The 15505-nt window shown below is 43.0% G+C and overlaps 1 protein-coding gene across 6 annotated transcripts in view; it reads left to right on the top strand.

The window, feature by feature from the left end:
• The first annotated feature begins 734 nt into the window (after positions 1-734).
• AGO3 (argonaute RISC catalytic component 3) overlaps positions 735-15505 on the top strand; it is a 43344-nt gene continuing 28573 nt past the window's right edge. For all 6 annotated transcript variants that reach the window (XM_037381889.1, XM_037381885.1, XM_037381886.1 and 3 more), the window contains exons 1-4: positions 735-1009; positions 9848-10019; positions 14397-14517; positions 15054-15262. In XM_037381889.1, the coding sequence (XP_037237786.1) occupies positions 991-1009; positions 9848-10019; positions 14397-14517; positions 15054-15262 (521 nt within the window). In that variant the 5' untranslated portion in view covers positions 735-990. The remainder of the gene's footprint in view (positions 1010-9847; positions 10020-14396; positions 14518-15053; positions 15263-15505) is intronic.

The following is a 15505-nucleotide window of genomic DNA, read 5'->3' on the forward strand; positions in this document are numbered from 1 at the left end:
GTGCAGAGGAAAAAGCTGGCGTACCCAGTTGGCGCTCGTGGCAGCGTGTGCAGAACGTGTCAGTGCTATCAGCACTCCCGCCCAGTGTGCTGCTGCGTCCTGAGAACGGGAATGCTCGCAGGGTGCTATGTTCTTGTGTGTGACTAAGGCCGAGGCGTGGGTTTTCTTCTGGGAGATGTAGTGAGGATTAAATACTCAGCAACGTAAATCATTTGGAGCTGGGCTAGAAGTCCTGGAAGCTGTCGTACGCCACAACCACCGCGGTGTGTGTTCGGCAGGCTGGAAGGGAAAGAAAGAAGGCCGCGGTTACGCGAAAATCTGCCTCTCTGAGGCGATGGGGGAGGAACCCAGCCCCGGGCTCCCAGGTGTGGCTGCTGAGGCCCCCGCGGGGCCGGCCCGGCGTGCTGCTGCGGGGCTGGGGCACGGCCAGAGCCCGGCCTCCGCACACAGCTCCGCGGCACCGGCCGTGACCAAGGGGCTCGCCCCGCGCCTCAGCCCCGGCCCCGGCCCCGGGGTTGTCCCGGCCCTGAGGTGGCTCCAGCCGCTCCCGCCGCCTTTCCCGCCCGCGCTCCGTCGCCCAGCAACCCCGCACCCGCTGCTATTTCCGGCCCCGCCTCCTTCCCGCGCGTCCCCGGCGCCCGGAAGCACCGCCCCCGGAAAGGGCGCGCGGCCCGGCGTGCGGAGGCGGGACTTCCGGCGGTTTAGGGAAGGGGGGGGTGGCGCGCGCGCGCGCGCGGCGGGGCAGAGCGGCAGCGCGAGCCGGGGCTGCGGGCGGCCACGCAACTTCCGCCCGGGGGGCTCCGCTCGCCGCGCGCCGCCGCCGCCGCCTGAGGGGACGGGAGCTCCGGGCGGCCGAGGCGCCGCGCCGGGGCCTGCGGGGAGCGGGGCGGGCCGCCGCCCAGCCGCAGCCCAGGGGAGCCCCGAGCCGGCCACCGGGCCCGGCTCCGCGGCGGAGCCCGCAGCCCCCAGCGGCTGCGCCCAGCTCCATGAATGGAAATCGGCAGCGCAGGTGGGTGCGCGGCGGGGCGGGCTGGCGGGGCTCGGCCGCGGACCGGGCCGCAGGGGGGGGGCGGGGGATACCGAGCCGGGGGGGTGAGGCGGCCGGCCCTGCCCCGCGCTGCCGCCCGCCGACGCCTGGCCGAGCGGGGGCTCCCCACCGCCCCGGGCCGTGCGCCGCAGGGCAGCGCCGGGCCGGGCCGCAGCCGTGGGGCCGCGGGGGGCGGCGGGCGGGGAGCTCAGCCCCGCCGGCGAGGGGGGAGCCGCGGGATCTCTTCTGTTAGCGCTTCTGTAAAGGGGGGGCGCCCAGCACCGCGTCCCGCTCTGCCGCCCGGTGCCCGACGTAGCTGAGGAGGAATTTTTTTGGTTGCATTTCATAACTGGTGTTTCCCCAGCAGCGGCTGCAGGCCGGCTTGCATAATGCTGTAGCGGCGGTGCTGCCTCCGAGGCACCGCCTGGCGAGCGTGCCTGCACCCACCGGGCTCCCTGCGGCACCTTCTGCCAGGCCAGCGCGGGGGGGTTCCCCTTTGTGCCGCTGGACGCTGGAATTTAAGGCTCATCCCCCCGCCTTGGGGAGTCCTGCGCCGCTACAGCCTCCCCCCGGAGCCTTACGGTTTTGCTTTCGGTCGTTTGATCCTTTTCTGTGCGAAGCACATGCTTAGTTGTGATGAGCTTTGTGTTTAAAATGTTGTTGGGGAGTTGGAGAAATAAGTTCAGCTTCAAGGCTCGTGGAGAAGTGGCAGGAGAGTTCAGATTTGGGCAGCGCTTCACCAGCAGTTCGTGATGGAGCTGGATGTCAAAGAGAACGTCAAAAGCCACTTGGATTTCCATTTCTGTTGTTTCCAGAGGTGCCACAGCTAGTGGAAATCTGAGTGGGAGGCTGAAGGGTCAATGCAAAACATGCATTTTCATCTCTTCATGCATAGATACCTTTGTAACTTCTGTGGAGATTCAAGAGAATGATGGATTCGGCTGGAAAAACTTGCCACCTAAGCTATTGTCCTTGCTTAATGAGGTGTGTGATGGAGTTGGAAGTCTTTTAGCGATCTGGTGGATTTCAGATGGTTGTAAACTGGATGTGTAAAATAAACTTCGCTTACAACCTGGTACAAGTCTAGTTGTCTTATGATAAAAAATAGATTTGCGAGAGTAGCCCGTAAGCCTTTTAGTTTTTCTTTGGTGCGAGTTTACCTGTTGTTAGGCTACAATATGTTAGATTTGAGCAGAGCGTGCTCTCAGACAGTGCTCCTGATGGGCTCAGCCCACTCAGCACCGTGTTCAGCGTGACGGATGTTTCTTTCTGTCTGCTGTGTATTGAGGATAGCATGAAGCGCGTTGTTAACATCCCGTGTTTCAGGGAACCTTCTGGCCATCAGACATCAGGATTGGTACAGGAGGACACAAACCATCCTCGACTGAGCAAAGAAGGGTTAAAGTTCTGTCATAAAAGGGAGAAGGACATCAAGGTGTGCTTCCTTTTGTGTGTGTGAGGGGAAAATATGGATGAGATAGACTAAGAGAGAGGGGGGAACAAAGATAGTTGTGAGTATAGCTGGAGTAAAGTATGGAAGCGCGTGCCAGCACATCTCAGTGAAGCAGTGCTGTAGGTATGTTCCTATTTGTGTGATAGGGTTAGCCTAGGGAATCTAGAAAGTATGCCTTTTCTAGCTCATCTAGTTTGAACACAGTTTAAAGTAGGATGTAGTTTAAAGGACGTGAAGCTGGCTATTCAGTGTCCAGGCTATGGGGAAATGAAGTAAACTGAGGAATAGAAAGAAAATGCTCACTGTGTAAAGGTGAAGCAAAATAAAAGCAGCTCTTGGGAACAGATGGAATTCAGTGTCATGCATCATGCTTCCACCTGGAGAGTGGTAAGTAAACTTCCAAAAGGCAGGTGTATTAAACCAGTGCTACCGTGGAACCAGGGATCCTCTGTGGTATGATTGAGTCAAATCAGAGTGCTATGTATGTCTTCATTTGCATTTCATAAATTGTTCCTTCAAAGTTCAAAGCTTTTTGTTTTTAAAAAAAGTGTGAAATTGTTGTGGGTTTTTTCGCTCTAGTATGGTATGTTTTTAATGAAGCACTATGGACATCTTTAATCTTCTCTTTGCTTTTCTACACAAACTTTGGGCAGTTTAAATGCTGAGAATTCACTTTTTGTCTTTCTGTGTTAAGAGAAGTAATTTGGGAGGACCATTAAAAGTTACAGTTTTGTGGGTGGGTAGAGGAGGGAAGAGGAATGAATCATAGGTGCCTTCAAAAGTTATTCTACTCCAGAGTGCGTGTGATGTGAGATACAATGGAAGTTTTTCTATGGAGTTGCAGTGGAAGCCGTTTGACTCATAATATGAGCTTTACAAATTGTTTCATCCTGGTAGCTTTACTTCCTTAGTGTCGGGATATTCCTTGAGCTAATTTCCTGTAGGAATTAAAAGAAGTGACAGGAATATACGGCTTATCTGCCTTTCGACACATCTGGTATGTGTTTAAACAATACTCTAATTGAACCACAGTTTCCTACTGTATCTAACTCCAGCTGACTGCTACAGCAAAGAGCTGAAGCCAGCCTGCAATTGATGTTTTGCAGTTTTACTGGATAATGTGAAAATTCAGCTGATGGTCCTGAGACTTGTGTTGAATTTAGAGCAAGAAGTAGCAGCAAGCAGGGTGACTTGCCAAGTAGTCAGAGATATCTTGATAACTGAAGGAATTTTTCTCTCTCATTAGGCTAGACTCTGTAACCAGACTGTCATGCAAAGCATTTACCTCTTAATTAAAGTTTATAGTTGGATACCAATCAGTTTTGTTCATGTTCTTCACAGTATTTAATTTCTTTGTGCTCTAATGCATTGTTCTCAAAACAGTGAGATCTGTTGTGAATTTATTGCTACTTTTTATTTTGCTTACATGCAAAACTTGTTAGGATGTAACGTAAATCTTAGTATTATGTTTAAAGTAACTGTTAAAATTGTATTTTATTCTGCAAGGAACTTTCTGGTCATGTGGTTCTAAATTCAGTAATATGACTGTGTGTCTCAGATCTTGGTGTTCTGCTCTTAGATGTTTTCCAGGCAGTAAATTGGAAAAAAGGGAGCTGCTTGTGTCTTGAATTTGAAACCTAAAGAGCAGGTAGATGGGCAGTGTGTTTCATGCTCCATTGCAGCAGTTCAAAGTTAGTGAGTATGGAGAAGGAATTAACCTAATTTTCAAAATAGTAAGTGTGAAAGCAGGGTAATAAAGATGTGTGTTAAAAATCATGTACTTTCTTGGAAAGTGTTTTTTTTTAGTGTAAGTGCAAGTACATGCTGGTAAAGGTTTCTTTTGGTGGCAAAACATGGTATATCTACACACAGCACTAAGTCAGTTTACCTTCCTAATTTTGGTCTGTGGAAATACCTTCGAGGGAAATGTCTTGGTGCGTGGGGGCTGTCAAGTTCTCTTCTCCTGGAGTTGTTATAGGTGTTAACCTTACAACGTGCATATAAGCTGCTTTTTGGGGAGTGAAGTTCTTTATGATTAGATATTGGGTTTAATGGTTTAGAGGCATTTATTATCTTGTAAATGCTTCCAGAACACTTCACTGTCTTTTTTTGTAACTTTGTTAGGATAGAACAAGTTAGCGCACTAGTATTTACTTGCACAGTTGGCTATCGCCGAGTGTGGCATCAAAATGTTGGCTTTTGATGAGTTTTAACATGAGCTATTATCTGAAACCTTGGGGGGTGTGGGGGGGGGAAAGCCTAAATTGTGAGCAGGAATGTTAAGAAAACGTGGATTGCATTACTCATAAATAATGTAATGCCACCCAGCGAGGCTGCAGCTACAGAAATAAGACAATCCATGATTTCTAGCATAAGAGCAGAGCTTAGTTATTGGAACCAACATGTAATTATAATCTTCCCTATCTTTATTCTTTATATATGTAGAATTAACTTAATTTTTGATAGTGATAGGCTTTTCTTTGAGTTCCACAGGCTGGGCCTCTGAGTCCAGGCAGAGGCCAGGGGCCCTCTGAAAGGGAATCTTCCCCCCGTGGAAAGCACCATGGAGAGCTTTCTCCCAGGTGCAGACTCCAGCCTGAGGATAGGATCTGTTAGCCAAATCTGCCTTGTGTTACTGAGCCACGGTTTAAGTAATATTTTACCTGCTAAGTCCTCTATCATCTGTTTAAGGCTGTTCAGTCACCCATTTAATTAGAGATTTAGAACCATTTTATAAACAAAACTGTTAAGTAATCATCTGTGATTTTTTTTTTTGTTCTATAATGCTGAAGCAACAGTAGGAAAAAGGATATTTTTTTGCTGGAAGCATGGTACTATGTAAGGAAAGGATTGTGTAAGGAAATCTGTATTTTCAATTAGCATCTTGCTACAAATCAGTATTTTGCTTCATGCAGTAAAACACTTCTGCATGCCAAAAGCTTCAATGTTCTTTAAATGGTTTGCTGAAAGTATTTCAAGGTTTCTGTGCTTCTGCTCTTTCTGTTCAGGCATTATTCCGATTAGGGCTTCGTTTTGTTGCTAGGTAGATTCAAGCCTGTGTTTTGGATGCACGCCAGATGTGTTCTATACTGCTGGCTGTATTGCCATAGAAATTGCAGTCATTTTTTGTTGTGCTTAATCTTTATTATAACATCTATAATTCCATGGAAGAAAAGTTTCTGATTCAGAGCTCATTTAAACCATTAGAGGGACTAACATATTGGTTTGGAATATGATCTGACTGAAATGGGAATTTTCGAATTGTGGATCTGAATAGTGACAACTGCAAATCTTCACTGCTTTCAAGTTCTGTTGGAGTAAATGGTTCTGTTAGCAGAGGTGCCATGGAATCACACTTGAAATTAATTTCCTTGTCCACGTATTTTTAATGATACTCCAAACATTAGCTCTTTGAAAAAGCAGTATGGTTATGAGCTTTTTCTTCAGAGTGTATTTCATAAACAATACACTTACTCTATGTTAGCGATTTTTCAAAAACATTTTGAAATACTATTTTCTCCATTAAGCCCTCTAAAAGTGGCAGTTCTCTTTTCCATCTCTTTCTGGATTTTGTTGAGATACTAGAGTACATATGAACAAAGCTCTTCAAAATATCTTCCGTCTCATCAGCAATCTACATCATTATGGGACGGAGGTTATTGGGCACGTTACCCAGCACAGCGCGGTGGGCACAGGTCGCACAGTGATGTCCTGTATGTGCCCGTGGGAAACACCAGTGTAAATCCCCTGGGAAATGCAATGGGGATTCAAGATACTTCCTTCTAGACTGGTAGGGAGCCAGCCATGGTCTTTGTGTGCTGCTGTACAAAAATGTGGTAGATAGAACTTTCTGGGTGTAGTATTTGGCTGTTTTGCAGACAAGATTATAAGAGCTTTTGCTCCTACTTGTTTATTGAGCATTCACTCGTGAGAAAAACCTTCCAACGTTGCTGAAGGATGTTCATAAATGACTTCAGCAAATGCAATGAATGGTAATCTATAAATTGATACACCTTTGGGTCCTGAAGAGATTATTTTTTCCTACCTGGTGTTATTACTGATTTAAATACTTAATTAAATAGTTTCTCTGCTGGTTTTTCCTGTAGGTTTTCTGATGAGTACGTTGGAAGGTTCAAGTTATTTAGTGATGGATCTTGTATCTTCTTGAAATGTACTCTCATGCTGCATAAAAGCCGTCCAACAACCTGTCTGAAGTGCCAGGTTTAGTTCTGTTTGTGTATTCGTTGTTCTGTGCTGTGGACCAGATGCCTGTCAGCGCTGGAGACTTTCCTTAACTGGTTTTATGACTTGGGTACTCTTCTGGCATGCTAAACAGACTTGGTTTGTTGGGGGTTTTTTTCTTGGATTTTTAAGAACTTGCTAGGCATGTGTACATATCAGATGCTCTGATGGCAGAGTAATAATAAATTTTTAAAAACAAAAAAGTTTCTCCTTTAAAACTTGAGGGCAACTGTTCAGTGCAGAGCTGCTCTTCTGGGACACTGGGAGCTGGCACGTCCCCCCCTGCTGCGGTAATGCTTCGGCAAAGGTTTTCTTTGAAACTTTAACACTTTGGTTTTGCAATGGTTAAATAACACGGAGGAATCAGCCTGCCAACTATAGGCACTTTGTGCTGTTCAGAAGAATACTACTTTGAGTACTTTGGGTTTGTGTGTTTATTTCCATTAGCTTGACACAGGACTTAGGCATGAGGTTGGGTGAGTCACTGATATGATACGGGAGCAGTAGCTGTCCTCAGAGAGCGTCGCTTGTTATTTATGTTTTATTGGGGTTTGAGTCACAGGTTTGAAGTCGGTGACACAGACTTTAACAACGTGCAATCTGGCTGTTTAGTGTATTTTGAAAGCAGGATACTCCGAGTGGGTGCTAGTGTATTTGGACGGTGGTAGCAGGATTGAGTTAGGACATACTCATGTTTTCAGGTTAACTTGTCCAAGAGAGCATGTGTATCGCACAAAATGGTAACAAAATCAGCTGCATTTTTAAAAATCGTTCCTGAATAGTGTGTAGACCTGCACTTCTCATTCATTTATTGGTTGCTTAATTCCCATTTGCCAAAATCTGTGTTCTAACTGCTGCCAGAGCAAGCTGTTCCCTGCGGAGCCGTGTGTGGTACGGCTGAACGAGTGAGGCTAAAGAAAGCCTTTGTCTTAACAACTGGTATTTTCTTGTTTTGTTCAGCACTTTTCCAAGGAGCAGAGGTTGGAGGCCTGCTTGCATACTTGGCTTTGAGCAGAGCATTTATTTTATGCCCCAGGATTTTGAAGCGCACCCTGCCTCGTATTAGTAACCGAACGTCATTTCTCAGTTTCAACTTTTTGCCCCTGTGCGGTTCATCTCTAGGATTCCGCTAATCTAAGCAAAGGGGTAAACAACAGGACAGCATTCCTGCAAAGGGGTTTATTTCTTCTCCAGCAGCTGATTGCTTAGTTAAAAAGTTCAACTTGGTGGAGTTTTCTAGAGGAGATGGAGGCAAAGGTTTCAGCCATGCCGTATGTCCCTGTTCATGGACTTCAACTTCTTCATGTAAGGTTCATGAAGGTTGGCTTCACACTGTTGCTTCTGTGCTGGCAGATTTTAGCAACCGTTTTCACATTTTACGTGATTTTTAACAATCGGGGTGGGGGGAGACAGGGCAGCCCAGACTATAGCAATCTTTTTAATGTTATCTTTATTTCAGCAGGGTTTTTTAGCATTTCCTACAGATATGAACTAAATACAAGCTATGGCATGTATGTCTTTGTAATATTAAAATAAGCTGTTGAGTCATTTGTGTCACTCAGATGTTTAGTAGTAATTTTTTGCATATGCTTATATTTGAAAATATATCTGGAGTAAATTGTAGAGTTGCTTTTACTTGTGTGACAGTATTAAAATGAAGAAAAAGTTGAAGAGAACAGATGCTTGGAACAAGTTTTGCATGAGCTGAGTCTGTGAGGGTGTTTTAAATGATGGTTCTTGGTTTATGTGTTTGTTTCATGGCTCGAAGCCAAGCCCACTCAGAATTTTTGGGTAGGTTTCTGTGTAGAGCCAGACAAATGTTACAGTGAAACTTAGCTTTGATGTTCACCTGTTCTTACTCGGTACAGGGTTTCCTTCAAGGTAACGTGATTTTTTCCAGGAATGGTAGAGATTAATCAAAAGGCAAATAAGATGTTTTTACCAGCACTTGACATTTTAACTCTTCTATGAAAATGAGTGGGCTGGAATTGCTATCTGCGTCACTGAGTAGGAGTAGGGGGGGGGAAACTTTTAACTTCATCAAATGCTCTGTAAATCATGACATTTGTACGATGAGTAATTTTTTAAAACTTGGTCTACAAAGCATTTTGGGTTTGTTTTTGTTTCTTGACGGGGAAGAGATGTTTTTTAGTGGAAATGCCAGTAGAAATTCTTGAAAGTGGACTGTGTTTACTACTGTGTTTGGTTTTGTAAGGCATGAATAACCCAGATCTTGAGCTGAGGATTCTCATCTAAGTGATGCAAAATAAATAGATAAGAAGTGAGAATGTAACGTAACGTATTTTACTAGATGGATAATAGCTGACTTTCAGAATACCCATCTCTTATTGTGGATTTTGATGGTTTCTTTGAGCAGCTATGCATATTCCTCTCTAATGTATAAGTAAATAAGAGTTTTACAATCTTGTGTCCTAAGTTGAGTTTTTCCTCTTCTGGCCACTTGGCTTTACCGGTGCGGTTACACAGGAGGTAGTAGTTTTACTCTTCATCCATTTTCAGCCAGCAAAATTCAAGAGTAATCTGTCTTCTAGTAATGGCAATGAAATTAAGAGTTTGTCGCAAACAACATGCATCAATCCAGAACTGCTTCGGTATTTTTGGTTTTGCAGCAACTTTGTTATTACTAGGGTGTTCAGAAAAGACTTGCGAAGCTTGTGCTTTAACAGCAGACAGACTTTGCATGATAGTGAATTCTTACAAGGAAGAGCACCCATGCCGATTGCAGAAGCTGAAACTCATGTGTAAGAGAACAGTTCAGATGTGGGTGGAGGCTCAAGGAGGGAAAATGGGCAAGTGTTAGTTTGGAATTTAACAGGTTAGCGCGCTGTTTGATGTGTGCTGTTCGGTACAGCTAGCTTACCCTTCCTCCAGTCTGCTGGCTCTGCTGCCTGCCTGCTCGTCCTCTAGTTGGTTCAGGGAATTGCCTGAGACTGAAAAAAAGGGGGTGCATTAGTAAGTCTCAATTGGAGGCAAGTACATGTACCTGCAAATGCAAGGAGCCTTATGTATTTTTAAACTGCTGAAACAGAAGCAAGTAGTGCCTTTGCAACACAGCTTGTCTGTTGTGCTTATCTTCTAATCTGTGACATTTTTTTCTTTCACAGGACCCGTCGGGGCACAGCCCCTACTCATGGTGCCCAGACGTCCTGGCTATGGCACCATGGGCAAACCCATTAAACTGCTGGCCAACTGCTTCCAAGTTGAAATCCCAAAGATTGATGTCTACCTCTATGAGGTGGATATCAAACCAGATAAGTGTCCTCGGAGGGTGAACAGGTAAGAAGGTGAAAGTTGTGTTGTAAATTACACTGATACTGAAATTTTTAAGGAAGTGGGACCTACTGGAGTAAATCTAGTCTCTATGTATCTTAAAATCTGAGTTTTATGCTATGGAGACCTGTGTGCAAATTCTCACAAACATCTGAGAGATGGATGCAGAGCCTTTTCCAGGTTCTCTTCAGTTTGGTTGTGACCACATGCTGTGAAGTGGGGCAACCACTGGTGGTCACAGTAGTTTGTGAGCTGTTTGGCATCAACCCCCATTCTTCAGGGCAACATAAATATGGTATAGCTATAGGCAGTTACTGGTTTTGGTTGCGGTGTGGAATCATGTGAGGTAGCAGGAATCTGTTCCCATGGGTGTTCTTACCCCGAGTTGATATTGAGGTACATTTCAGCATTGATTAATCTGAAGGTTCCCCTGTTTAATTCACTGGGGTACTGTGGTCAGAAGCTACTGACTAAAAGCCATTGCTGTAGGTGTAGGAGGAGACAGCCTTCAGCTGGGAAGCTTCCATTAGGGGTAGTGGTATGAAAGCACTGCACACAAACTGTTTTCCCCCTTGTTAATAGACATTTCATGCAATCAGCTTAGTATCTTTGAAATGGTTAGACTTCTCTTGAGCTCCACCTGTGTCCTTTCTCTATTGCTATATAGCACATTGTATCCCATCTTATTTTCATGTCTGCTATGTATTAGGGTCAGTTAAATCCCTTGCTAGACTACTTTTGCTAAATTTCTGGTTAAATGCAGGGAATATGTTCATGTTCTGTATCCCTGTTCATTTAGTGATCCAGCAAACGGTACATATTGAGAGCTGTCCTCTTCAGCCTTAACAGATTCCTAGTACAGCTTTTTAGATATGTATTTTGTCTGAAACCTCATACATTTTGGGAGCCAGAGGAGCCTCCAAAGAAAGAGCGGTTAACTGAAAATGTGATAGTAAAGCTGTAATTTTTGCTTTTTAAAGATTACAACATTTTGTATTTCCTGTATTTCTTCTCTGCGCTGAATAATTTTTTTGAGAGGAGTTACGTGTTAGTTTCTTGTGAAATTGTTTCATCAGTTAAAGTTCAGGGTAGCTGAAAAGCAATTATTTCCTCTTTCATCTGCAATTCTGTTTTTTTACATTTTAACAATAACATATTGCTAAGGCCTGATTCTGACTAGTGATTTTTTTCCCTCCCTGCTAGTTGCATACTGCTGTTACAAAGGCTTTATAAATACCTCTGTTAAGTATTAATTAAAAGGAAATTAATAAATTGCTAAAATTGGGATATAATAGTTCTGTGTGAATATTTAATATAATCTTACTGTTATGAAAGGTTAATTTACTACCATATTGTTAAATGAGGAATGCTTGTGAAGCTGTGCTCATAGGCACACAAGGAGAAATAAGCTGCTCTAAACTGACTTGGTTTGTATGTCTGATTCTTTTCTAGTGTGATCTTGTAATGAAGATAAATGTAATTTCACTTCAAATGTGTTGACTAAAACCACTCTTTTTTTGTTGTTGCTGTATGGCAATGCTTGGTTAAAATAGACTAAGGGAGACAAAGCTGTAAGAACTCTGGTTTGTCCAGCAGTGACAGTCTGTGATTCTGTGTTGTGAGTTGTTTCCACAACAGTGGGAGAAACTACAGATGTTTGGAAATCGTGCATTTGAAATAAGCTGTTCTAAAAATAGCAACTAAATTTTGGTTAAAATTTACAAGAAAAAAAAAAAATCCCTTTTGTGGTCCTGTTGGTAGGGTAATTTCCAGCTTCCTTTGAAAACCAAAATTGGTGTGTCTCACAGCTTGTTTTAGTTGGTTATGCTCTAGATAAATGCTGTATCTTTGCAGTTTTCAGTTCACGTGGAGAGAGGCAAAAACATTTGGTTTGAGTTTATAAAGTTACCTTTGTGTGACATGGTCAATATTTTTGTTTACCTAAGTAATGATTTCCTGAAGAGCATGTTTGCAGCTGATACAACTTTTCATACACTCTGCAGGTCTCATATTATCTAACTGTTGCTTTTGACTTTTGTTAGTTTGTGTGAGCGTTGATTGTTTCCCAGAAGTGCTTTTTATAGACTGGAGTTAATTTGAAGTGCTTTTGGAGGTTACTCATTCATAAATGTAGTTGTTGTAGTATAGGTGTAGTTCAGATGCATATGTAACTTTGTCCAGAAGCTCATCAGCTTTCTACTCTACCAGTAAAAACATTGTCTGGCTTTTCTTTATCGCGTTACCAACTGCTAGAAGCAGTTGTCTGGGTTTTGTCAAGGTAAACTGAGAAGACCAGTTGAACGCAGGCAGCAAACCTAAACAAGTTGCTTTAGTAGTCAAATATTTTCAAATGAAAGACCAAAGTTTGTATTGAAATTTGACAGCAAATTCGAAAAAATGTAAATTATGAATTCTAATATAAGCTGTAGTTTAAAAGCTGAGGGTAAGTCTAGCATGCTTACTGTTTTTTTCAAAGTAGGAAACTGAAATTGGTTATTTAAAATTACTAACTACCAACTTTCATGTGTGTAAAAATGTGGCAGATGTTAGTTAAAAACTGCAAGAGCTTGTATAAATGAGCCCCATTAAAAGAAAATGACCTAGTATCTGCTGACTAAATTACTTTAGATAGTGTGCTCTGGATTATGCAGAGAAGAATGGCTTTCATAAGTCTAAATCAAAATTAGTATACTGAAATACCTGCTTTGAAGAATTTCCCTTAGAAATACATTTTTTCCCTCTCGCATGCTCTAAGTTATTTCTAAGTTGCCAGTGGATTTACATAGACTCAGCTCTGCTGAAATAGTTTCTGACGAACATCCTGTCTGCATGCTTTTATTTGGAATAAATAGGGGGTTTAGTTCCTGAATAGTTGCTGCTTTTTTAAAATTCACCTGCACCTTTGTTAGCTGGAGGGAGGCTTTAAAACCTAGAGTGTCTTCTGTTTCCTTTTCACTTTCCTTTATCACGATGTCCTTTACCCGTGTTTCCGCTGTGTTGTGAACTGGAAAGCAGAAGGTAAATGGTGCTTTGCTTTGAAGCAGAGCTACAGCTGAGAGCTCTAGTGTGGGAGTTTGGCGTTACACAGCCTCTTGCTTTCTCCCTCTTGCTCCTACTCTTCATCACTAACTTTTATCCCTCTGCTTTTGTCACAGGTTATGTGACAAGAAGCTGGCACTTAGGAAACAGGTTTTGTGCGCTGATCCCTGTGCGTAGTGTTGTGAGGGAGCAGCGCATCAGTGCAGAATGGGGCAGTCAGATAAAGTAGACTTGTGCAGGAGCGCAGCTGAGTACTAAGTAGATATTTTGAAGTTGCTTGAGTATATTAGTGTGCTTTTAGCCAGTGAGAGAACTTGGATTCTGAGAGTTTAGTGACACAGAGAACTGTGAAATGGAGAATTTCTTTTCCCTTTCCCCTAGTCCCAGCTGAGAAGTGAAAGTACTGCTGCTAATTTTACTTGAAGAGGAAGACATTATTTATTGTCTTCCAGCAAAAATGGCTTTAGGTTAATATTGCCTGGTTAGAAAACAGTATACTAGTAAGCTTTTGCTTTGAGAGGATGCTAGCTTGCATATGCTTAAGAAGAGTGTTTTGTTCCTGTAGAATAAGGGAATTAATGATGTATCAAGTAAGGTACAGTTGTTGTGCCTCTGAAACACAAATAATCCCCAAAGAATTCAAATGTGAGGTATTGCAAAAGCTTCTTTGGATCTGATCTATCTACTACTTGTATCAAGAAGCCTTATTTATATAAGATGAAAATTTCATGGTGTTTTTTTAAAGTGTAATTTCAGCGCTAGTATGAGGTTACTATTTTCTTTATTGCCATCAAGTTATAACAAAGGAGAATGTGTGCAAATTTCATCAGGCTGTTGGGAAAAACCCAGATTATTAAGGACTTAGAGAAGACTTTTTTGTTAGGGTATATACTCTTCTATATACAGTGTAGGCAAAATTCAAAACTCTTGTTAATTGAAGAGCAGATGAACATTACTTGGTACTGGCATAGCTTTCAGTTGGGCATTTGTACTCATTTTTCATAATACTAGCTTGTGGGTGTCTTCCAAGGTAAGTGTGTACTTGTTTTCTATGGAAAAGGTTATCCAAAGGTCTTGGTCATCTCTAGGGCTTTCTGAAATCATTATAGTAACAATATTTTCCAGTATTCAAGCATTTGTGTTGGTAGTGATTTTATTCTTCGGTATTTATCTATTATTTTAGTTGAATTATGTGGAGCACCTTTTTGGAACATCACTTGGGTGTTCTATAGTTCAGTAATATGTTTGTTGAAACTATTTCAGCAAAACGCAGGGGGTGTGGGAGCCAGTTCCAGTCTGATACTTCTTTGAAAACATCTTCAATGTAAATATCAACTTTTCTAGGGAGGTGGTGGACTCAATGGTGCAGCATTTTAAAGTGACAATATTTGGGGACCGTAGACCGGTTTATGATGGGAAAAGAAGCCTCTATACAGCCAATCCGCTTCCTGTGGCCACTACTGGGGTAAGATAACTGGGAAAAAATAAAAAAATTATAGTTGCAATGGCTTCATAGGGAAGAAAAAGAAACAAGCCCTACTTCTGATACTACTGAGTTGAGAAAAAGTATCTTACAGCATCCATATTGAAGTAGGGTCCCTCCAATGTATTTTCACAAGTTCCAGTGTATGTAAATGTGCATGTAATAGTTGCATTTGGAACCTCCCCTAGAATTTGGTAGCCTGTTTCTACAGCAGAATCTATTAAATACTCAGTTCTACACACGGTAATACATCATCTTACAGTGAAGTACTATTAAAATATCAAACCAGAGTTTCTCTGGAATGAAGAGTTTTCTGGTTCAAGATGGCAAAAAGTTACGTGATCCTCTTCTGCTTGGTGAGGACCCAGTTCTCTTTATTTTGTGCATTTGATAATGTACTTTTAGCAAATGTGTTGTGAGGCTCTGGCCCAGTTATGGGAAGGAGTGGGAATTCAAGGCTACCAGACTTGAGATTAAACAGCTGCTGTTTTGTTTTTTTCTCTCCTTCCTCCACCCAGGTGGATTTGGATGTGACATTGCCGGGAGAAGGTGGAAAAGATCGTCCCTTCAAAGTGTCAATAAAGTTTGTTTCTCGGGTGAGCTGGCACTTGCTGCATGAAGTTTTGACGGGAAGAACCTTGCCTGAGCCACTGGAACTAGACAAACCTATCAGCACTAACCCTGTTCACGCTGTCGATGTGGTGCTACGACACCTACCCTCCATGAAGTAGGTTCACTGTCTTCCTGCAGTCTGTCTTTACCTGAAGTATCCCCACTGGGAGACCTTCATCCCTGTTTCTTCACAGGTGAAAAGAAAAAAATGATCATTCCCCTTAGGCAGCACAGCTGGTTAGCTGAACTGGGGAGACTGAAGCTAATTACGTACAAGTGTGTATTTCTGTAGCCATTTAAACTTCAGAGCAGGTGATGGATTTCTTTGAAAAGACCAAGAAACAGCAGACATGTATAA

Source organism: Falco rusticolus, chromosome 3, assembly GCF_015220075.1.
Source record: "Falco rusticolus isolate bFalRus1 chromosome 3, bFalRus1.pri, whole genome shotgun sequence".
NCBI classification, from domain to species: domain Eukaryota; kingdom Metazoa; phylum Chordata; class Aves; order Falconiformes; family Falconidae; genus Falco; species Falco rusticolus.